This window comes from Penicillium mononematosum (genome assembly GCF_028829835.1).
Source record: "Penicillium mononematosum strain IBT 11891 chromosome Unknown utg000001l:1.0-4488741.0:1.0-4491989.0, whole genome shotgun sequence".
In the NCBI taxonomy this organism is placed as follows: domain Eukaryota; kingdom Fungi; phylum Ascomycota; class Eurotiomycetes; order Eurotiales; family Aspergillaceae; genus Penicillium; species Penicillium mononematosum.
The window spans coordinates 828395-849843 of NW_026643271.1; the positions used below are offsets into that span (position 1 = coordinate 828395).

The 21449-nt window shown below is 50.9% G+C and overlaps 10 protein-coding genes across 10 annotated transcripts; 6 read left to right on the forward strand and 4 right to left on the reverse strand.

The window, feature by feature from the left end:
* Positions 1-45: 45 nt before the first annotated feature.
* On the reverse strand, positions 46-2448 carry N7519_000301 (uncharacterized protein; the record flags this gene model as incomplete). The annotated part of the gene is made up of 1 exon (XM_057287080.1): positions 46-2448. One exon carries the CDS (start codon positions 2446-2448, stop codon positions 46-48), a length of 2403 nt encoding a protein of 800 aa, XP_057153163.1.
* Positions 2449-3118: 670 nt separating this feature from the next.
* On the reverse strand, positions 3119-4588 carry N7519_000302 (flavin monoamine oxidase family protein; the record flags this gene model as incomplete). Its single annotated transcript, XM_057287081.1, has 1 exon — positions 3119-4588. The coding sequence occupies one exon, from the start codon at positions 4586-4588 to the stop codon at positions 3119-3121; it is 1470 nt and encodes a 489-aa protein (XP_057153164.1).
* Positions 4589-5202: 614 nt separating this feature from the next.
* Positions 5203-6872, reverse strand: N7519_000303 (uncharacterized protein; the record flags this gene model as incomplete). Its single annotated transcript, XM_057287082.1, has 2 exons — positions 5203-6321; positions 6372-6872. The coding sequence occupies 2 exons, from the start codon at positions 6870-6872 to the stop codon at positions 5203-5205; spliced, it is 1620 nt and encodes a 539-aa protein (XP_057153165.1).
* A 278-nt stretch (positions 6873-7150) lies between these two features.
* On the forward strand, positions 7151-7430 carry N7519_000304 (uncharacterized protein; the record flags this gene model as incomplete). Its single annotated transcript, XM_057287083.1, has 2 exons — positions 7151-7164; positions 7241-7430. The coding sequence occupies 2 exons, from the start codon at positions 7151-7153 to the stop codon at positions 7428-7430; spliced, it is 204 nt and encodes a 67-aa protein (XP_057153166.1).
* A 697-nt stretch (positions 7431-8127) lies between these two features.
* On the forward strand, positions 8128-11330 carry N7519_000305 (uncharacterized protein; the record flags this gene model as incomplete). Its single annotated transcript, XM_057287084.1, has 7 exons — positions 8128-8376; positions 8441-8562; positions 8623-9194; positions 9246-9852; positions 9982-10200; positions 10324-10448; positions 10642-11330. The coding sequence occupies 7 exons, from the start codon at positions 8128-8130 to the stop codon at positions 11328-11330; spliced, it is 2583 nt and encodes an 860-aa protein (XP_057153167.1).
* A 1453-nt stretch (positions 11331-12783) lies between these two features.
* On the forward strand, positions 12784-13640 carry N7519_000306 (zinc finger MYND domain-containing protein; the record flags this gene model as incomplete). The annotated part of the gene is made up of 4 exons (XM_057287085.1): positions 12784-12802; positions 12854-13364; positions 13424-13511; positions 13572-13640. 4 exons carry the CDS (start codon positions 12784-12786, stop codon positions 13638-13640), a joined length of 687 nt encoding a protein of 228 aa, XP_057153168.1.
* A 1039-nt stretch (positions 13641-14679) lies between these two features.
* N7519_000307 (uncharacterized protein) lies at positions 14680-15711 on the forward strand (the record flags this gene model as incomplete). The annotated part of the gene is made up of 1 exon (XM_057287086.1): positions 14680-15711. The coding sequence occupies one exon, from the start codon at positions 14680-14682 to the stop codon at positions 15709-15711; it is 1032 nt and encodes a 343-aa protein (XP_057153169.1).
* A 317-nt stretch (positions 15712-16028) lies between these two features.
* Positions 16029-17116, forward strand: N7519_000308 (uncharacterized protein; the record flags this gene model as incomplete). Its single annotated transcript, XM_057287087.1, has 3 exons — positions 16029-16302; positions 16377-16680; positions 16771-17116. The coding sequence occupies 3 exons, from the start codon at positions 16029-16031 to the stop codon at positions 17114-17116; spliced, it is 924 nt and encodes a 307-aa protein (XP_057153170.1).
* A 278-nt stretch (positions 17117-17394) lies between these two features.
* N7519_000309 (uncharacterized protein) lies at positions 17395-17653 on the forward strand (the record flags this gene model as incomplete). The annotated part of the gene is made up of 2 exons (XM_057287088.1): positions 17395-17422; positions 17472-17653. 2 exons carry the CDS (start codon positions 17395-17397, stop codon positions 17651-17653), a joined length of 210 nt encoding a protein of 69 aa, XP_057153171.1.
* Positions 17654-18079: 426 nt separating this feature from the next.
* On the reverse strand, positions 18080-20765 carry N7519_000310 (uncharacterized protein; the record flags this gene model as incomplete). Its single annotated transcript, XM_057287089.1, has 3 exons — positions 18080-19749; positions 19797-19883; positions 19940-20765. The coding sequence occupies 3 exons, from the start codon at positions 20763-20765 to the stop codon at positions 18080-18082; spliced, it is 2583 nt and encodes an 860-aa protein (XP_057153172.1).
* Positions 20766-21449: the final 684 nt, after the last annotated feature.

Consider the following 21449-nt stretch of genomic DNA (forward strand, 5'->3'; position numbering starts at 1 on the left):
TATTATACAAGTGATGCCAACCTTTTCCCCCCATATGCTAGCTCTTCAATCTTCTATTTCCTTTTCCCTTGCCTTCTTTCGCATATACAACCTGTACGCAGTCTGAGCTACCTTTAACCCCTCAGGATCAACCGATATCTCAACATCCGTAGTCTCCCTCTCGTCTAACATCTCCTGCAACGCTGATTCCACGTTCTTCGGCTTGTTCGCCCTCGCCCTCCGTCGTTCCAGCTCCTCCCTCCTCTGGGTCTTCTTCTGCTTCTGCCTCTCCTGCTCCCTCTCCTGCTCCTCTTCCATTCTCTTCTGTTCCTCCCTCTCCAGTCGCAATTTTTGCTCTGCCATTTCTTTTCTCTTCTTCTCCCTTTTCTCCTTCAGGATTCTATCCCTCTCCTGCTTTTCCCTTTTCTTCCTTTCCGCTTCTTCTTTCTTCTTCGCCATCTCTTCCATATACTCGGCCTCAACTCGTTCTTTTATCGGTACACCTCTCTCATATTCTTTCATCCAAGAACGACCCCAGAATTTGGGATTCTGTTCCTTATCTCTCACAATCGCTTCGTCGATCCGCTTGTTAAGTTGCCTCGATTGCCGTACCGGTAACTGATCCCGGATTGAAGTAGGCGGGCGGGGATGTTCGCTCTCAGGATTCGATGATCTCTCTGTGTCTGATGATCTTTCAAGCTCGGGCAATGGCTGCGGATCTGACGAGCCCGCAATATCGAGCAATAATGGCTCAAGATCTATCTGTGCCTCAGGCTCTGACGACTGCTCCGGCTCTGATGACTCCTCGGGTTCCAGAGATGACTCTCGCTCTGTCAACTCTGTCTCTGGCGAGTCTCCAGATGACCATAATCTACGCCGTTTAGCTTCCGGAGGCTCAAAGTCTCCTGGAAGCTCGAAATCGGAATCATCACCTGAGTTATCCTCAAACCTGAACTCGGGATTCCCGTGAGCATCAGGCGGAAATTCGGCGGAAAGGTGTGGATATCTCATGCTGTCTATCAGGAGAGGCTCGTCGGTGAAATATATCTCACATGTAGGCCGGAGACGCGAGGTCCAGACGGTTTTGCTTAATGATGATTTTTGGTCTGGCCGTCCGAGTCGCGATAACCAGCGCTGAGGTGAGGGAAGTCGAGAACGAACTCGAGACCGCACTCGTGAGATAGTTGGAGGTACGGGTGGAGACGACGCTAGTGTTATTTGGGTTGGACTCGGGGACGCATATCGAGACTCAGCTTCAGATTCCGGTGGTTGGAATTCTGATATGGGTACGAATATCGACGGACTCGAGGGTCCTATCACTTTAGACAAGTCTGATCGGGATGGTAATGGCGGTTCTTTTGGTTCGCAGGCTTTGCGCCAATGATCACGCCTGAAGTTCCGTAACGCTGACTCTGAACATGTGAGACTATCCATTGATGGCAACGTAGGTTCGGATTCAACTTCAGGCAGACAGTCCAGTGACGAAGGAGCAGGTAATGGCGCTGCCTTGCGCCGGGACGCATGGTGGGTGTTTGATCTCTTCCGTTTTAGGGCTGTCTTATTGCATGGTGAGGACGATGACAAGGACGATTCCGGGCCATGGCCCGGTTCTGCTTCAGATGCAGTTTCAGGCTCATTGTCAATATCTGATGCCGATGGTTCACGGGTTCGATGCCCATAGTCAGGATAGGAAGCTGGTGTAGCTTCTTCGTGGCCCACGACTCTTTCCAGCGATGCTCCTGGTGACTGGGATGGTTCCCGTTCCGGTTCAGGTGTAAACACTGGCTGTGATTCTGATGTTGGGTTTGACAACGATGTCCCACGAGACGTGCGCTGGCGGTCGTGATTAGAGACTGGCGTGGTATTTTCGACTAGGGCCCTTTGCGGTGAGGGAAGTGATGGCGATGGTGAGGCTGGTTCGCGTTCCCTTTCAGACTCTGAGTCTGCATCTGCCGATGTCTCACGGACATCGCTGCCGCGCTCATTCCCAGAAACTGTTGTGGTCTTTTTGAGACCCACTACCTTTTGTGGTGATGATGGAGGTGATCGCAAAGCCACTCGCGGCTTCAATTGAGCCTGGGCCTTGTTTATATACTTGAACTCAAACTCAGAATCAGATTCATATACTCTTTTGGCTTTAGGCGCACGCTGCAATGGTGTCGTCGAACGTTTGGGTGATGATCTTTGCTCCTGAACCTTGACTTGAGAGTTATGAACGGATCGTGGGTTTTTTCGCTCTTGGTCTGTGGGCGGATGATTGGATGACACGGCCTGTGGTGATTCTGAGTTTAATCCATCTTTTCTATACACTTGTGAAGACGATGGTGGCCGCTTTTTGGCCTTGTGGTGATAACGCTTCCGCTTCCGCTGCCGGCCTGGCTCCGTCACTGGAGTTGGCAACGAGGGTGCTGGTGACTGGGTTTGCTGGACGGCCTTTGAATGGCGGCGGCGGCGTTTTCCTCTCGACATGGCTTTTTGGCAACTGGGCTTCAGGGGCTGATATGTAGATGTTGGTGGGGGTTTTCGAATTTATATAGTTCTACTTGCTCCCTATTAGCGTGACGCCAACCGGGACGTTCACCCGGCAATCAGAGCAATCAGAGGAAGGGGAAAAGTTAGACGTCCTTTATTTAGAAGGAAATTAGTGAAAAGAATAACATGCTGCCGGATACGGTAAGTAGAGTGAATTTCCTAGAGTGGGCCATATGCAGAAGACTGGAGTCGATCCGGACTGATACATTTGACAGCAACTTTATGCTCGAGATAGTTTTGACCTAACAGAGAAAAGCCGCACTGAGCTTCTTACTATATTCTCCTCTAGCCTTGAGCTACTGCATCTAATCCCCAAGGTTGGAGAATACTCGTTCTCTTCATTGCCCGAGCTAAGGTGAAAGTGGGGATACTAAACTCTGCCTCGATGGGGCTCCTAGACATCAGCCAAAAGATGGCCAAAAAATAGCCAGAAGATGACATTGCTTTACTAAAAGCATTGTTTAGAATGTAGCTTGCTCTTGAACATAACCAGTCAAGTCTCAAAATAGCAGTGGCAGCCCAGAGAGTGAAATATAAAATTCTAATTTTCTCGCAGTTTTGCAACCTCATATCCACCAGGAAAAGCCCCTTAATCAAAGACCCCCATTCACCAATTCTCCAGTATCTCCCCAGCAACCCTTTCCCCCGAACTAATAGCCCCATCTATATACCCAATCCACCTTAGCGAAGTCTCCGTTCCAGCAAAATGGATCCTCCCAACCGGAGCACGTAAATAAGACCCATACTGCGTCAAAACCCCCGGCGGCATGAAAGCACTAGGACCGCCACGGGAGAACTCCTCAAGATCCCACCTCTGAATGAGGACATCAGTAGCATTGTCCACACGCGGACCAAAAAGATTAGCAAAACTCTGCTTGACCTGACGCTTGACCTCGTCTTTACTCGCAGTATCCAGCTTCCGCATCTCATCCGCCTCAATGAACCCCATTATCGCCCCGAATGATCCATCCGCCGGCGAGTTGTCATAGGTCACTCGGATCGCTCCGGTATCACTCACGCCTTCCCCGTTAAGCCCCTCGTCCCGCCACCAGGCGCTCGGGTAGATCGCAATGGCTTTGCCAAGTGCCCCCATGGGCATGCGCTGGTTTAACTGGTCCCGTCCGGCAGGTAGCGGGGGATCGAATGTAATGCGGGTTGCTACAGACGGGGACATGGCGATGACGACATGTCGGGCTGAGACGGTGATTTCATCTGACAAGACTAGATAGCGGGATTCCTTGAGCTGGACTTTGCGCACGGGTGTGCTTAGATAGATGTTTTTCAAACCGAGTCTCTCGGCCAGTAACGTCGCCAGTAACTGTGTTCCACCACTCACTCGACTGTCCTGTGCACCGCCGTCGACTCCAATGAGACGGTTGATGGTCCCAGGCCCCGTTTCATCTCCGGCAGCGGCTATACACCACAATGAATACAGCAGAGATGGCTCTCTCATTTCGGTAGATAGGATGGCTGGGATGGCGACGTCGAGGAGAACGCGGGAGTCAGCGGTGGATAGTTTAGACTTGACGTATGTTTCTAGAGTCATTGAATCCAGCGCCGTGGCATTCGGCGTATTCCATGGTTCTTCCAGGTCGACCGTGCTCGCTAGATTATTGATATCGGTCATGAAGACTGCAAGTTCAACGAGGGTGTCGAGTCCCACGGGAGGAATGCCGCCTAGGCTATCTTTATAATGGCGTGCCGTGCCGTTTCGGTAGAAGGTTGAGTTCCCCTCTGTGTATGTTTTGTAGGTTGGTAGGCCGAGTTCGGCTGCGAGAGCCAGCACGCGGTTTTGCGTTGGTCCGATGTATTCGCCGCCTAGTTCTTGGACGTCCTTTCCGGCGAGGTTGGCATTGAGGACGCGACCACCGACTCGGTCTCGTGCTTCTAGGACGACGAAGGATTTGTTGGCTGCGGCGAGCTCTTTGGCGGCGGAGAGTCCTGATAGGCCACCACCGATTATGGCGACGTCGACTTTGGGGATGGAGGGTTCTGCAACTAGTGCATGGCAAAGGGGGATTGCTATCAGGAACTGGTGCATTGCACTGAAGGAGGATCTGGAGAGAATTAGTCGCATGTTGATCGGTGAACGGTTTGATGATAGTATCACTGTGGCAAGTTCCGATTGTCTTTATTTGTACGGCTTCCATAGGACGGATACTAATTATCATGCCGACTACTACCCAAGGTCAAAAAGTACAATATGCAATTAAACCGATTCAGTGGGCCTAGAAGCAACATCTTATTATTAGAGTAGTACAAGCAACATAAGGGGATAGGACAGATGATATAGCCCTGTAGGTGTAGCTATTCAAGCAAAATAGATGCCAGCAACCTTCAAAATATCTCCGCATTACATTACTGTTGCTGGCATGGATCCTTGTGCCTTTGTTTCATTTTTTTTTTCTCACTTTTAATCCCCCGAGACCACCCAACGAGCACGAGCAAGCTGATAATGACACAAGAGGAGCAGTTGATATCTCGCTCTATGTCTCCATCTCCGAACCTTCCGAGGATTCGTCTTATGATGAGGAGGAGGATTCACCACTTGTTATTTCAATCGGTTCTTCAGGCCTTTCTTCGCGTCTTTTGGGCTCTGCTTTTGCTGCCGGCTGTTTCTTTGGTCCTTCGGGTTCGTCCTCTGACTCTTCTTCCGATGATTCATCTTCTGATGACGAATTGGATGACTCGTCATTTGATAGCTGAATGGGTTCTTTTGAATTGTGTGTATGTCCCTTTGGTGGCTGTTCTTTCGTTGTCGGTTGCTGTTTTGGTTCCTCTTGTCGGTTGCTGTTTTGGTTCCTCTTGTTCGTCATCTGACTCTTCGGAGGAGGATTCGTCTTCCGATGAAGATGAGGATGAGCCGGACGCATCAATATCTTCCTCTAGTAGGATAGGTTCCCCTTGAAAAAATGCTTCTGGGGTGGCCAGATGCTTCTCTATTTGCTCTTCAAGTTCGGCCTCTCCAAGTTCGTCCGAGGATTCATCTTCTGCTGACGAGTCGGAAGATTTATCGTCTGATAACTGAATCGGTTCTTTCGAATTGTATGTGGGTCCCTTTGGCAAGTCTCCCTTTGTTGTCTGTTGCTGTCTCGGCTCTGCTTCGTCATCAGAGTCTCCTTCTGAAGAGTCGTCTGCTGAGGATTCGTCTTCCGACGAACACGACGATGGTTCACTGTTCTCGTCTTGTAGTCGAATCGTTGCTTTCGCTTTCACGTTGCGTTCCGCTTGTGACACTTCTTTTGTTGGATTTTGCACCCCTTCTTCCTCTTCTTCGGAAGAGTAGTCATCGTCATCCTCTTCTGATGATGACTGTTCCGAGGACTGTTTCTGCGTGAAAGACGAGGATCCATCATTTTCTTCCTCTGGATGTATCATGCCTTCTTGTGTCATTCTATGCACAACTGGAACCTGATCCGAAATTTTGATAGGCGACCTTTCTTGCGTATTCAGTTGCGCTTTGATTTGTGTCACTTCCTCTTCTTCTTCTTCCAATGACGAAGAAGATACCGACGATGACGAAGACTCCCCATCTTCTGGGACATCTTCTTGTAGCAAATCCTGCGTCCGCTGCCGTTTGGCCACAGGTTGGTGCTCATCACTACCTCGATAGACTCGCTTTGAACCGACCTGCTGCTGCGGTAGGTCCGCAGTTGGGGATGGTAAAGATATTCCGCGCAGCTCGGCTGCCTCACGGAATGCATCCGCAAAGCGCTGTCTTTCTATCGGGCCAACCCCATTTTGTATTGTGAGGTAAACACCCGCCTTCATCTTGCGATGCAATATCTTCCCTATCTCGTCTGCTGGAATCTGTTCTTTCTTAGCGTCATATACCTTTTATGGCCTATAGCGCAACTTACCATATCACAGGGAATTTGCCTGCTAATACAATATTCGCATGCCTCCTCCCATACAACAGAATGACAAGGCGGGAACGGGCTTTCGTCTCGCCAGCGCGAATAGCACACGTAGCAGGTTCTGAAAGATTGCTGTATGGACCCAGCTGCTGCTTCCATGACATTAAAGAACTGTAGATGTGCTGACTCTGGTGGCGCGATTCTTTCATGCATGACATCTGACACCCCATCGTCCATTGCCTCGGACGAGGGATGACTATGGGAGTGTATTGCCAGGTAATCACTGTCCTGAGAAACGGGCGTTCTATCTCGAAGTCGATCAACCGTTTGCACATCCTGCATGCCCTCGGGCTGGGGATCGGATGTCTCCACTGCATCCGGCTGGGTCTGCGGTCCCCATATCTTTTTGATGCTCTCTGCAAAGTCGAATGTTCCAACGGCAAATGTTTGGACAGCTTCTGCAACAGCTTGCACCGTCCGCTGGAATCTCTGATCGCTGGCCATATTGAAATGACTAGAGATAACCTGTAACCTGTGCTGGTCAATGTGATGTAGGTGTTTTGAGTTCGGTTTCCGGCTGAGCTTATTCTCCGGGTATCCACTTTGGCATCAAACGAACTTTATTTTTTGACGGGACCTGGGGACCCTCAAGGAGCTTCTGAGAATTAAAAAGATGCTCGATCCTGCCTTCACCGTCAACCTTGACTTTCTCACTCCATACTAGGCCCAGTGTTTCAACCACCCATCCTTTTCTTTAGCGGGGGGATTGGCTGAGAGTATACATGGGACTGAGAGGGTATGTGGAGAATTCAGCTACCTATTTATTATAATGTCAAATAATGTCAAGTCTGGCAAGAAATATAGCAACATAGTTTGGTCCCAGAAGCTGCCATTGCCCTGCCGACCTCCTTCAGAATCAAAATCTTCCACGGTCTACAGGATGGGTATGAGGATCCGGCAGACTTCATCGAGGATATTGAAGCCTCGGTGGAAAGAGCCCCTGCTCGCGAGGTCTCGGCGTTGAGTATCCTTGGTCAAGGACATCTTCGAGCTAGTGCATGATAATCACGGCCACGGCGCTTCGACACTTGCAGACGGAAGATGGAAGGTTCACGGTAACAATGATACCGACCACAAACCTCTTGCAACTCGCCTTGCGATAAAAGGGGTTATCTTGGACCTTACACCACCTAGCTAGACACAATGTATGTTGTACGTGATAATGAATTAAGCCCCCGGGGGCCCTGTAAGCCATGGGACATGCCAAGAGCGGGACTGAATGAGACTGTAAACAATACAAACATCAAAAGTCCTGCAGATTCCAATGGCATCATACGCTTGTCACATATGGTTTTCCCAGGTTACATGCTCTAACTTGATTCGGACCCCGCCAACTTGAATGACTGCCAAGAAGACCCTTTCCATTGCTTGGCATCGCCTCGATCCTGTAACGCCAAGGCAGTGACATTCCTGTCCGAATAGGGTTTCCTAGTTCCGTACTGTGGTACCCACGTGCTTTGTGGTCTGATCTTTGATTGGTTGTTTCGACTTTAGTGCAATGGCGGAGCTTACCTAAACATCTTGGCTTCCATCCGTTCCACCCACGGATCCCGCGCATCAGGTATTTAACCTACTCCGTAGAAGGCACGACGATCAAGGTTTATAGAAGCACTACTCACGTTTGAGAGGATATTATCCTCCTTATCTATCTTATTGTTTGTACTTGAACGATCTATCGGCGCAGCTGTGAAGGAGCAGTATGCCACTCGCCCCCTTTTCTCAGGCCCTCTCTTCTCTCGCCCGGCTGAATGAAAAACGGGTAAGCCGGCTTTCAAGTGAAAATGAGGGACCTGTAAAACCACTTCCGAGTCGCTTGTTGGATGTTTTCCTGCGTACATGGGATCTAGGCTTTACAGCCTTCGGAGGACCACCGGTACACTTCCAGATTCTACATAGCAGGTTCGTGGAGGGAAAAGGCGATAAGGAAAAATGGGTAGATGAGCAGACTGTACGATTCCCCCTTACTCTCATGGCACATCCGATGCCGGAGGGCCTCCTAACAAATTTCATAGTATCAAGAACTCTTTGCTATTTGCCAGGGCCTTCCGGGTCCGGGTAGCACGAAGATGGTTTTCTGCCTAGCCCTATTACATGCAGGTTTTATTCCTGCCATGCTTGTGTTTTTTATTTGGGCGTGAGTCATACCCTTTTTCAGCGGAGCCCGCTGTCTGTTGATTTTAACTAACGGTTTCAGCCTTCCTGGCGCAATTGGCATGTATGCCCTCTCACTTGGGGTGCAAAGCATGAGTGAAACTCTTCCCGAGCCTGCCTACGCCTTACTATCTGGCCTCAACGCCTCTACAGTAGGTATCGTTGCACTTGCGGCCGTTCAGTTGGCTGAAAAAGCTATTCGCGATAAAATATCCCGTATCCTTGTGATATTTGGCGCATGTGCTGGCCTCTGTTACAATGCGCTCTGGTACTTCCCCGTGCTGATGGTTATCGGTGGCTTCGCGACGACCATCTGGGATGGATGGTTGTATCAACAATTTCTGAGAGCAAAACTAGCGTGGAAGAACAGACATCATCGTCCCCAACAAGCGGACGAGACAAACGGGGACTCCATAGCCATGGACGATACAGCCCTAGCAGAGAACGGAGTGCAAAGGGGTGAGACGCCGCGATCGCGAAGGGCAGATCGTAGAGTCGAAGGCCTACCACAGAACACAGGTGATACTACAAGCCCAACGCCGTCCGTTGAAGTTGCTCTACAGCAGCACATTATTCGGATTCGGGTCGGAATTCTGATTATGTGCCTCTTTTTCGGTATGCACCCCATCCTAACAAATACCTGAGAGTCGACACTAATATGGTTAGCTTCCTTCATCGCAATTCTTGTTGCCAGAGGCCAGCTCGCCGCACCCCCACTGGTCCTCGACCTCTTTGCCAATATGTACCTTGCTGGCACTGTCATCTTTGGTGGAGGTCCTGTTGTTATTCCCCTCCTACGCTCCTATGTCGTCGATCCCGGTTGGGTCTCTAGTAGAGACTTCCTGATCGGGCTCGCCATCATCCAAGCCTTCCCCGGTCCCAACTTCAACTTCGCTGTCTTCTTGGGGGCACTGGCACTGCAGCGCTCGCAATTCCCGACCGTCTTCGGTGCTTTCCTGGGCGGTTTGGGAATCTTCCTTCCGGGAATCACGCTGGCCGTTGCAATCCAAAGCTTCTGGCGCGTGTTGCGGAAGAAGAAGTATGTGGTCGACTTCCTCAGAGGAGTGAATGCCACTGCAGTCGGGCTGGTCTTTACAGCTGTGTACCGCTTGTGGGAGATTGGATACCTGACTTCTGAAAGAAGCAACGGACAGAGTCTGGGTAAGGAGCCATGGTGGGTGGTTGTTGCGGCGGTGACATATTCAGGGAGTGCATGGTTCAAAGTGCCCCCACCTGTGGCAATTGTGATGGGTGCTATCTTAGGGTTATGCTGGTATGGAGCCGTGGGGCGATAGCGTACTCTGGCAGCCATCGTTCAGCCTATGTGCGATATGGCGAAAAGCGACGGATCAAATTTGTAAAACTACTGATTTCTTTTATATACTAATTAATCGCTCAAAAGTCAGATCGGGCTGCCGCCCGGCCGGGGAGACATAACAGCGCTTATGAGGCACTACACCTTTTCGCGCTCTTCGTTCCACGCTCTTCTCTCGAGTTGCAATCTCACTGCCAAGGCGCTAGCTCGAACATTGGGCGCATTTAAGTACGGGAATTTTTTCGTACTTCACGTGACTGTGGATCGCCCTCATATAGCCCCCTCATCACCAACCCCTAATCCAGAGTAAGCTGGAGTACGGAGCCCTGCCGACGCTGGTGGTCGGCCGATTCCTGAGCAGGATGTTGTTTTTCGGTCTACTTTTTTTCATAGGTCGATCCATGGCCGCTTCTAACTCAACAGCTCTAGTCAGCTGGCAGTTAGAGGACAACAGCCGCTCCACATTTGCTCTGGTATGGTCCTGTTTGTCGACGATATTTGCCTGTACCTGGACAGTCCTACACCCAAACCTCCCTCGACGAAACTCACCCACCGTGCGAATAATTATTGCGAATCTCGGATACTGGCTCCTCGCTATCTTTTTTCCCGAGTATGTGTTCGTAAACGCCTCAGTAATGCGTTACCGAGCAATGCGATTGAAGAAGGTGTGCAATGAAGCACAGAAAACCCGATATCTTGAATCGGTGGATCCGAATGCTTGGTTGACTAAACGGACTAAGCCACTAGAGCAAGTGCAAAACCAACACTCTGCTAATTCCCCTCAATTCCGCACGGAGTGGACCCTTCGAAAATGTTTCTGTATTCTTGCTGGTGGACTTGCCTTGCAGACGCAGGATGGGTGGATATACGTCCTCCGAGCAAGCGATATGAAACCGTTCATTGAGGCTAGCATAGTCGAAGACATAGACTTTCACGACCGTGATGTTGAAGACCATGCCAAAGCAGATTCTTTGGGGAAAACATTCACTGTCGTTCAAACTAGCTGGTTCCTTGTTGACACGATAGCAAGATGGGCAAGTTCTCTGCCGGTTTCACCACTCGAACTAGCCACAGTTGCTTATATTGCCTGTGGTGTACTGCTGTATGCCATGTGGTGGTACAATCCTAAGGATATGACCACACCTATCATGATTTATGTCAAATGCGATCGTAATGATTTACCGACTCACCTTGTCGACCGCACGGCGACAAATCCTCATGGTTGGGTCCACCGTCACGCACACATAAGGGATCAAACCGTTTTGTCTGTTTTTGCGCAGGCTGCTCGATGGCTTAATGACGCAGCCACGGTACCTTTCGATCCAGCAGAAGAGGGCTACTGTGCTCTTTTCGAAAAGCCATCTCATGCATGCATTGTGTGCGCTATTAATACCTTTGTTGCTTTTCTTTACTGTGGTATTCATCTTGCTGGGTAAATACTAGTCTACTCTTAATTATATAGATTGTTGCTATTGGTTTACTAACACATTGGTCTTTTTCTTTATAGATGGAACTTCCCCTTCCCTACTGAAGCTGAACGAATTATTTGGCTTGCCTCATCGTTTGCTTGCGTTGCCATCGTTGGTATTTACAGCGTAGCCAGTACCATACATATGTATGTGGCTTGGTTTGAGTCAAGAGGGCTGTTCCCATTCCTTACTAAGGCATTCAATGCTCGAAAGCTCTTTTGGTATTGGACAGTCATATTCACTGAGTTTTTTTGCTTCATCGTATACGCAATCTTACGTCTGGTGATCATGGCTCTAGCCTTTAGTTCGTTGAGAGCTCTTCCCGTCCGCTCCTATACGACTGTCGAATGGGTGACAAGCATTCCGCATGTTTAAACTGGATGTGTAAATTAGATTCTAGGGGGTTTTTTGGGTGAATAAGATGTTGAGTCTACTAGACGATATATATGCCAGCGGAGGAGAGTTTGTTGGCATCTGATTGTTAGTGCCTGATTCTTTTGATCTTTTAGGCTAGGTCATGCTCGTCTCTTCTTGTTTCTTCCCCAGTTCCTTGTTAGCTTACCATACGATCGGGTAACTGGCTTCTTCTCGCCGATGAGGTTATAAGCCCTCGATCTACTTTCGAAGGCTCTATTAGATTATCATTATCACTTAATAGAATTCGATAGTGACGACGACTGTAGGTATATACCCTATCGTATCTATATCTCCGGATTTTAAGCTGTATTTGCTACGTGAAATAGCATTACTTTAACCATTTACCGGATTATCGACTAGACCCTCTATTTCTATATCTATATCTAGCCGTCCTACTTCGCCGTGTATTATTTCCGTCTTCTAGACAGTCCTGGTGCCCTAGAGGAGTACGTATATCCACATACCTTGCACAAGAGTTGGCCACCCATGATGCCTCTGTTATTGACGATGGGAGGCTTTACTGATGTGACCTATTTGCCCCAAGTGTGGTATTAGAGATGTTATATGTAGGAACCCTCCGATGTGCATATCGGGTATCGCTTTTAGATATTCTTTTAGGTGTATATGAAGGTAGTAAAACTGTATGGAGGACTTTTCTATGTCTAACCAGGGATATAACCAGCAATTAATAGAATTAAAGCCATCACAAGCAAAATGGTCAATAATAGGTCGTTGTATTCTCGTGTCTCACAAATTCAAGCAAACGCCCTACATGTTTGTCTCTTTTGTCGTAGTTCTCACCTCTGTCCTCTCTGTCTTGTTTGGATTTATCTTTTAAAATTCCTCTTCCTCATCCAAAAGCTCATCTCAGCCTTTTCCTTATTATCCAGCTACCTTACTGTCACGGACCTTATTCTGTCGCGGTTCAGGCCCACTCAAGCCACTCTTTCTCAAGATCAACCTTAGAATCCAACAGTTGCTTACATCTCAGACGATCATCATCATGGGTCGATGGGGCTGGCGTGAGTATCACAGTCACTGATCCCTTTTACTCTATCTAACGTCCATCTTAGGTTTGTTCGAAGGTGACCAGGACCTTGATGTCGCTTGCGGCTTGGTCGACGGTCTCGGCGTCAATACCGATTCCTGGGAGCACAGTTTGAGTGCGATGGTCCATCAAACCGACATGCTCGCACCACCTGAGGCTGTTGCCTTCTACATCACCCCTGAATACGCCGACAAGCTAGCCAACGAAACCATCCCGTGGGTCCGCCAGAAGCTCGACACTGACAACCTCGGAGACCGGCTGTTTGCTACGAGTCGTGCCCAGGAAGCAGACCCGGACGACTTCTTCCGAGAAAACAAGTACCGCACTATCATCCTGGGTGCTCTCATGATCCGTGCTGGTGCTCGTATCAAGGCAGCGGATCTGCAACATCTACGTGATCTAGTGCCCCAGATCAACTGCACCTCCCGCCGAATGATGTTAGGGGACCATGGTTTCAGAACTCCAGGAAAAGTTCAGTTCCTGGCTGCCTTGGATCACTACCAGCCCGGTGTTCCACGTAGCTTCCAGGAGCCTAGGTGAGTCCTACCTTGCCAGATTGGCGAATGCACACACTTTCCGCTGACGACCTTAATAGCTGCTTCATGTGCGGAAAGATCGAGGATGATATCGGTCACAGGCCTCTGCAATGCAAGAAGTGCAAAGTCGCAACCTACTGCAGCAAGGTAAGCAGGAATTCTTTTGCTAGATTCCTAATTGTGCTCACGGATATTGACTCTTTATAGGAATGCCAACGTGACCAGTGGCGCGAACACCGAGTGAGCTGCATTCCCCGGGCCAACGCCGAATGCTGAATGTCTAATCGCACGTCTTGATGGAGTCCAATAACACTGGGGTTGGCAGGGACAGGATTCTGATGTACCTGGCTGCGTTGTATCTGCGTGTTTAGTTCCATGTCTGCAATATCGGAGACCCAGTGTTGCTTGACATATTGATCGACTCACTTATTCTTACGAGGACTGCTATGTGCTTTTCTAGGTATTGATTCAATCAATGAACTTCCAAATTTAATCTAAACACTGGCGTCATCCTATGCGTGGGGGAACAAGGTTATGGGTATTCTCATTCGAATTGTCACACTAAGTTGTAGCTGAGCAACTCAAAGGTTCCTCTCATTGACCTGAAGGAAAAGAGACATTAACATACATTAAGAACATATAAATCTGGAAAATCGGCTCCTGGCCCAAACTCTGAGCTGCCAAACTCCCAGAGACCTTCAAAACCATATCCTTAAATCCTTAATCTATCTTCATCACCAGAATTACTGCGCTAGCCTTCTATAATAGTGGTAATCTCTTTAGTGAGGCTCCAAATATGTTGCCTCTGCGAGCCGCACGCTCCGCAGCCTGCGAGAATTTTCCGGTGCTCGGAGGTTAATTTGCTAATTGCAACTATCGTTTGGGCCTCATATTCTTCTCACTGCGCTCTTTCGAGAATATAAACTGACATTTACTAGGCGGAAGGTGCCGCTCCTCGACGTGCCAAGGACGCATCGTTCCTCTTGGAGCTCGTATTCAGCTGTCAAGCAACCTATGAGATGCTGATCTTGCGCCGATCAATTCAGCCCATCTAAGCGAGGATTCTAAAGGGGTCTGTTCTGTTACCAGTGGCTGCTGGACAAACGCACTAGTTAATGCGCATCTAAGGGATGGCCGAACTCGTTGTCATTAGCACCGGGGGTGAATTTTGCACCCAAAACCTTAAACGATGCGGTCGTCCTGAGCGCGCGATACTCGGCTCAGGTCCTCAGACTTACTGTCTTCTGAAATCCTTGTTAAAGGGGCTTACCTCTCCCGGACATTCTCTAGCGCTGTCCTCTACTGTATCGCAAATATGACGCGTCTAGCAACCATTTTCACAACGCTATGCACACTCTACTCTCTCCCACTAATCTCCGCCTGGACCTTCGTCTGGAGAAACGCTACCGACAACCCCACCCTCGAAAAGGGCACCGACGCACAGAGCTGCAAGGCTATCGACCACCCAAAGGGGAAATATTTTAAGTTCGACGCCGAAGACAGTCTCTTTCGCATCTACATGTACGGCTCACCCAATTGTACAGACGATAATATCGAGAGCGCCGAGGACTATCTCGCGAAGAACTCGACTGCTCCGCTTCGGGCGTTCGCAGTTATTGATCTAAGAGGGGCGAATACGAGCACTGGTGGAGAACTCACGCCGTTTCCTGGAGCCGAATGGTTCAAGTCATCCCCCAACAGCCCCATCGTGACTGCCATGGGAGAGAGACTGGTGGCAGAGGACTGTGGAAAGTACCGCGTGGGACCGGGGCCGCAGTGGTCCGAGGTAGACCGCGAGTCCTACCAGTGTTGGCAGGAGAAGCTTGGATATACCGGTACGGATGCCAATGGCTGGCCAGGGAAGATAACTTGGGATCAACTCAAGGTGTCTCTGGCGGACGAGAACGACGGAGGAGGATCTTCTAAGACCACGGAGACGCCGTCCAGTACGATCATGAGTACCGGGACGGGAACGCCGACAAGTACGTTAGTTCCGGATACAGATACCTCCTCGGGGTCGCCACTCGGCGGAGGGGAGATTGCTGGGGTCGTTGTAGGCTCTGTGGCCGGGTTGGGACTTATTGGGGCCACGTTCTATCTCTCGCGGCGGATATTCCGGCACCGTGCTCCAGCGTCTGGAGATGGAGAGGCAGAGCCAGATCCAGAGGGTGGTGCTGTGGCAGCAGGAGAATCGAAAAAGTCGGCGAGGGAGAAGCCGCCTTCAGAGGTTGAGTCGAACCCTGCAAAGAGTCGAAAGAAGTATGTTTCTGAGCTTCCGGGAGACACGGCGGCAGCGGAGTTGAGTGATAGTCGGAGGATCCTTGAGATTGGAGACAGTCGGACATAGGATAAATCTTCTTATGTTGTAGTGAGCCTAAGCCTAAGGACCCTTATAAAAGCGGCCGCAGATCAAATAGAAAAGCCTCCACCCGCTAGGGAAATTCCGATACGTATAGTTACATATAGAATATAAGGTTACGTTACTCAACTGTACCCTCTAGAAATGTTTATGTTCACCATCGGTAGACCAAACGTGGCTAATTGACAGTGGGCATATCACAACAACTTTTGTTGATGTGCCTACAAACAGTGCGATCTTCTGTTTGAGGGTTTAATTAGTAGAACACCAAATCTACATTATCAAATTACAGCGGGAGGATATCGATGAGCCTCACAAGTATAATTGTCCATCTTATCAATTTCCAGGGCAACCAGCCGGGCCTGTGTCCCACGTGCACTTTGGTCGTGGTCACCAGCACGCGGCCAAGCAAGCAGGTGGAAGGCTGGTACCATTATCCCAACGAGAAGATCATTGCGCAACTGCTCGACGTCCTGGATGATGTGAAGCGCAAGGGGCGGCAGGGCAATGCCACGATTGTCATGTCTTTCTCCTACGACTGGCCGCACCGCATTTCACCCATGGTTTCCATCGCCTTCCGTGAGTGGCCGCCAGTGGCATGCCATCTGACCCTCCCCCCATTGTGTAGTGCTGACCCCAGCGTGGGACGACAGGGAACCTCCTTCAGAAGCTGGACGAGCTCGACGTCGTGCTGGTGGCCTCCGCCAACAACCACGCCGTGGACGACCCAGCATACCGGGGGGCGCCCCCCCGCGAGGGGATGCCCGTGCGACGATATCCGGCCAAGTTCGCGGACCCCAACGATCAGTATGGCGGCCTACCCAATATAATCATGGTTGCAGCGACCGACATGAACGCGCTGCGAGTTGAGGAGTCTAACTTCTCCCCGTTTGTCGCCGCGTTTGCCCCTGGGGCAGGCCTCCACTGCCCCGCTGGCCCTTCCTCTGGCATGGAAGAGTGTGGTGGCACTTTTCTTTGTAAGCCCCCCTCGTCGAACATGCGTATCGGCCTCCCATCGTTACTAACCTCGTGATAGCTGTCCCGCAGGTCGCTGCGCTGGCCAACTACTTCCGCTCGGTGCCCTCTCGCTGGCAGTCCTGAGCTGGACAAGCTCAGCAATGTGAAGAATCTCATCCAGCTCTATGCGCGTTACTTCAGGGCAATGGGCAGCAACGTAGACGCCAAAAAGCTGCGCCCGGTCATCTGGAATGGTCAGATCCGCGAGCACAGCTGTATCCGCGAGGCCGGGTCCACGGAAGACTGGGCCAAGACGTGTCCCAATACCCAGGACAACCTCGAGGACGAGTCGACCAATCCAGATGAGCGCCGACAATCTGGCAGCAGTCGCAGCTGCCCCAACTTCCCGGGGACAAGGGCCCTGGGAAGCAGATGAACTGGGAAGAGGGCCCCTCGGAGCCTGAATGTACGGACGATGACCACTGTGGTGGCGAGCTCTGCAAGGGGTACTAGTGCGATCCGAAGCCGAAGATTGCCCATCCCTCTAATTACTATGACCCGAAGGACCCGGACAACCCTCACGGCCAGCCCCCGGCGCCCCCCCCCAAGCCCTCATCGACCACAACCACAGCCCGCCCAACGCAGACGTCAGCGCCTAAAGAAACCTTGGACTTGTGTATTGGTCGCACAGTCACACCCACGGGGCAACTCACGATGAACTCATATAGTACCTATACGCCGGGTGAGTCTCCCCCTATCCCCCTGTCATCGATATGCTAACCCCCCTCCAGATGCTATCTGCAACGGTATCTTCATCGTCGACGGCGTGATTGGGTCCTCCCCGGATATCTGCGAGGCACCTGAGACTAACTTCTCCATCGATCAATGCGGAACGGACATGACCTTTATCGATGAAGGGCCGGAATTCTTCGACAAGTGTGGCTTCCAACTGGAGATTGCGGGCAAGAAGTAAACCCCACGCAAGCTTGACGCCTCGGATGATGATAACCCGTGTTCAGAGCACTGTGTTTGTCATTTCCTACGGGGGTGTTGCTCTTCGGGAGTCGGAGGTCCCGTTTTGCTGATTGATCGGTTCACTCTGTGGGGAAGGGGGTTGGAGATAAATATATATCTTCTGTCCGTGATATTGTCTACTACATTGCTGTATTTGCAGACCCGATTGTTTACGGGAGGGATTTCAAATCAATGTAATATAAAATGGTTCTTTTGCGCGAGACATATGCTGCACGTATAGTATAAAAGACTAAGACATCCCCCCGGACTTAGTTTTACAGTTCTTGCACGTTTACACGTCCGCAACGCTTTCTTGGGAAATAACCACAAGATTCCAACTCGGCAATATTAGGATGGAGCTTAAAAGGGATAGTCGGTCATTAAATCACCGTAACCGGCCGAGTAAAGTAAGGGCCAAGCTCTCCGCCATAACGCGGACCTTGCTGCAGGGTTCTTCCGTCTCGACCTCTTCCACCCCGATTTGTGCCTCCAAGAGCTCCTGCTCTAGCCGCTGTTGCTCCACAACCTCGTCGTGCTCGTCCGTTTCCTCCCCCTGTTGGCTCCGTTCTAAGAGCCGTCGGACCCACGTATTCACAGACGCGTGAGTCGATGATGACACGCTGGACGGAGTTGTCTCGAATGAAGCGGTAGATACATCGCTCTCGACCACCACCAGCCGTGTCTCCCATGTGGATATGTCCGTGTCTGGCACGGTGATCCGTAGGAAGTCGGTCAGCCCGCCAACTACTTGAAGGGAGTTTAGGGGTTCTTCTTCTTTTTGTTGGTTTTGCTGTTGTTGATGGGGTTGCTGTTCCCCTTCCTCGGGTGCCATCTCGACGGGAGCGCTATGAATGCGCACGAAAGAGTATTGTAGGAAGGGCTTGTCCTCGCCCCATTCACTTTTAGGATCTCGTCGATCTACAAGAACCACCCAACCCCCGCGTGGAACCTCTCCCAACCGGACACTGGAGGGGCTGTTGAGATCCGGCTCGGGGTCGAAGAAGCCCAGGGGAATGGGACGTACGCCCAATTCATCTGCCGTTGATGATGACGTTTTAATGGACCGGGGTGGCCTGTGGGGGCTCCCGTCACGGATGGGAGGGAACAACCACAGCCCCCAGTTATAGGCGAATCGTAAGATCGCCTTGTCAGGTTGCATTTCTGGGCCCAGGGCTCGGAGGTATCCGAGGAATCGGATGGCGAAGTCCCCCGCGGTTAACATTGTATTTTCCATACAGTAGTAGCTCGTATATCCAGTGCTAGAACCGTTCGTGCTGTCAAACATGAAGAGGTGTATCGTAGGAAAGACCGTCGGAGTGGAGGAGGTGTGACTGGAACTAATCGTCGGGGACGAAGGAAGATATTCGCGACTGTGTAAACCAGTTAGGAAGGCGGAGGTGGAATAGATAGGTTTCGACTTCATGGTGTGGTTGGAGTCACTCTCCCATTGTTTTAGTATATGTGAGTGGAAACGAGCTGATATATCGTCGCTTATATGGTCCGGCCGATGTACAAGGCAGACTTGTTTAAGGGATGTCAACTGCGCCAGGGCTGCTGCAAGATCACCGAGGCCCGACTCTACGAATCGGGGCTGGTCAACACAGATACTCAGTGCAGACGCAGCCTGAAACTCATCTGATCTTATAGCGGTGGTAATGATATGAGGTGATAGGTTAAATACCACCCAGTTAAGGTGCTGACACGCCGCATATGCAACACGCAGGACCTGGCTGGAGAACATAAAGGGACCAAGCCTATAGGGTTCCTCTTCAAGTCTCTGCTGCAGTCTCCAACGGAACTGAGAAATGAGTTGAATGTTGACCACAGGCTTTTCTCTCTTCTGGAGGGGTCCGGGGGTGGGTTCCTGGGTGAGATCGAGCAGATCGTCAATCGCACGGTCGATGTCTGCTGGGACTGGTGGTGGTGGCTCAGTCAATGTGGTCCTGCTGGAGGATGGTGTTGACGCCTCTTTTGTATCAGGCGGCCGGTCGTCGGTTATAGTGTAGCCGACCATATAGTCTGGCGGTCTGATGGTAGACTTAGGAGGTCGAATGTCTGCCAGGGCGATTAGCAGATGCGATGGATGGGAGGGAGTCACTGACAGTTCCGGATGCTCGAGAGAACTCGTTTAGAAAGAGACGGACCAGGAGGAACCACCTCTGGCGGGACTAACTCTGATGGCCAGATATCTATCATTGCCCCGTTAGCACAGGTAACATTGTGCGGATTCCCCTGAGGTATGTACAATCCAAGGAGGTCGCATCCGCCAGCGGCCTCAACTCCAGTTGTTCAACAATGTGTAGCGACTTCAGATCCGACCAGTGGTAATACTCCCCTATCCACTGAACAATCGATAGCAGCTCTCGAGGCCGCGGAAGGTCCAGGACCACATCCGGCTCCTGGGCTGGTGGAGGGTCTTCGACAGGATCCCAGCCCCCCGTGTCGCTGTGCCACGAAAGCTGGGCCATGTAGCGCATGCTAAACGCCGCAATGCCATACTTAACACCGCTATTTAGATCAGAGATATCTAGCACGATGAGACCATACTCTTTGCAGTCGCCCCGGAATACCGTTGACAGCGGCTGGAACTGGACGTCGCCGATGCGGGTCCAGTATCTGTGGTTGCCCCGTAGCAACGCCAGTAGTACGCACGTCGCAGTGAAGGGAAACGTGCGGACTGCCTCATCCTGCCATGGCAGTGCTGGCAGTGGTTCCACAAGCAGCCGACGCTTGCTCGGGGGCACATAAAGGGGTTGCGGGCGATCAGGCACACTGGGTCGTTCATTAACAGGAGGCTCGTGAGAGCGACGATACCAGTCCTCCGCGATCGCCTTCTCCGCCTCAAGCGGGGTGCGGTTGGCAGGATCTGAGAGAATCGCGATCAGCGCGAGGGTGTCGGCCACCATGTGCTCCACTCGTGTCCCTGATCCACTTGCGTTGTATTTCTCAGGGTGCTGGCGGTAGGCCACGGAGAGGGTGCGACTGACGCCGCCGGGGCCGACATTGGCGACCACTGCAAAGAGGTAGGAACGCTGGATCTTGTAGTCAACACTGATATAGCCCGACCTCATTGTGTTGGAGCCGTTGGGGATGAGGAAATGGTGTCCGTCCGGGGGCGAAGAGCAAAAGAGGGGCTGGTCTTGGCCAACGAACTGGCGACAACCAAGTTTTTATATTGGCCACTGTCAGGAGAAAATACACTGAAGATCCAGTGCATGTGGCGGGGGAATCTATTGCGCTTAGGCGTGGTGACCTTCTAGTACTGAAGCGGTCACTGAGGAGGCTCTCGCGAGCCTAATCGAATGGAAGGCCAACCCTGCAAATCGCATGCTAACTTTCTAGCCCATTCGCGAACTCTGTAGTTCCATCTTCTGCTGAGTCATTTCGGCGTAGCGTTACCTACGTACATGCTTAAGGGTCTTGCAGAGAGCTTGGAAATCAAAGTGGATATATCGAGACCCGCGTTCAAGTTCATCACGATTCAACCATCTTCCGCTCGTGTATGAGAATGGGTCATCCCTGCCAATCAGATGTCAATAACCTGCTCAGTGGGTGAGACAAATTGGTACAACTTACGGGGTATTTTGTCTGTGGAGTACCCTCTTGAAACTGGCTTGACAGCATGCTGTGAGGTTTGCTTCCCAGATTGTAGGGAAGTCGGCATGTTGGCGAGTAGGCAGTGGCCTCCAAAATACTCGCTTCATATTTGCTTGCTGCCTATGATACACACAGTCAGGTACAATTCAGGGGCCGAG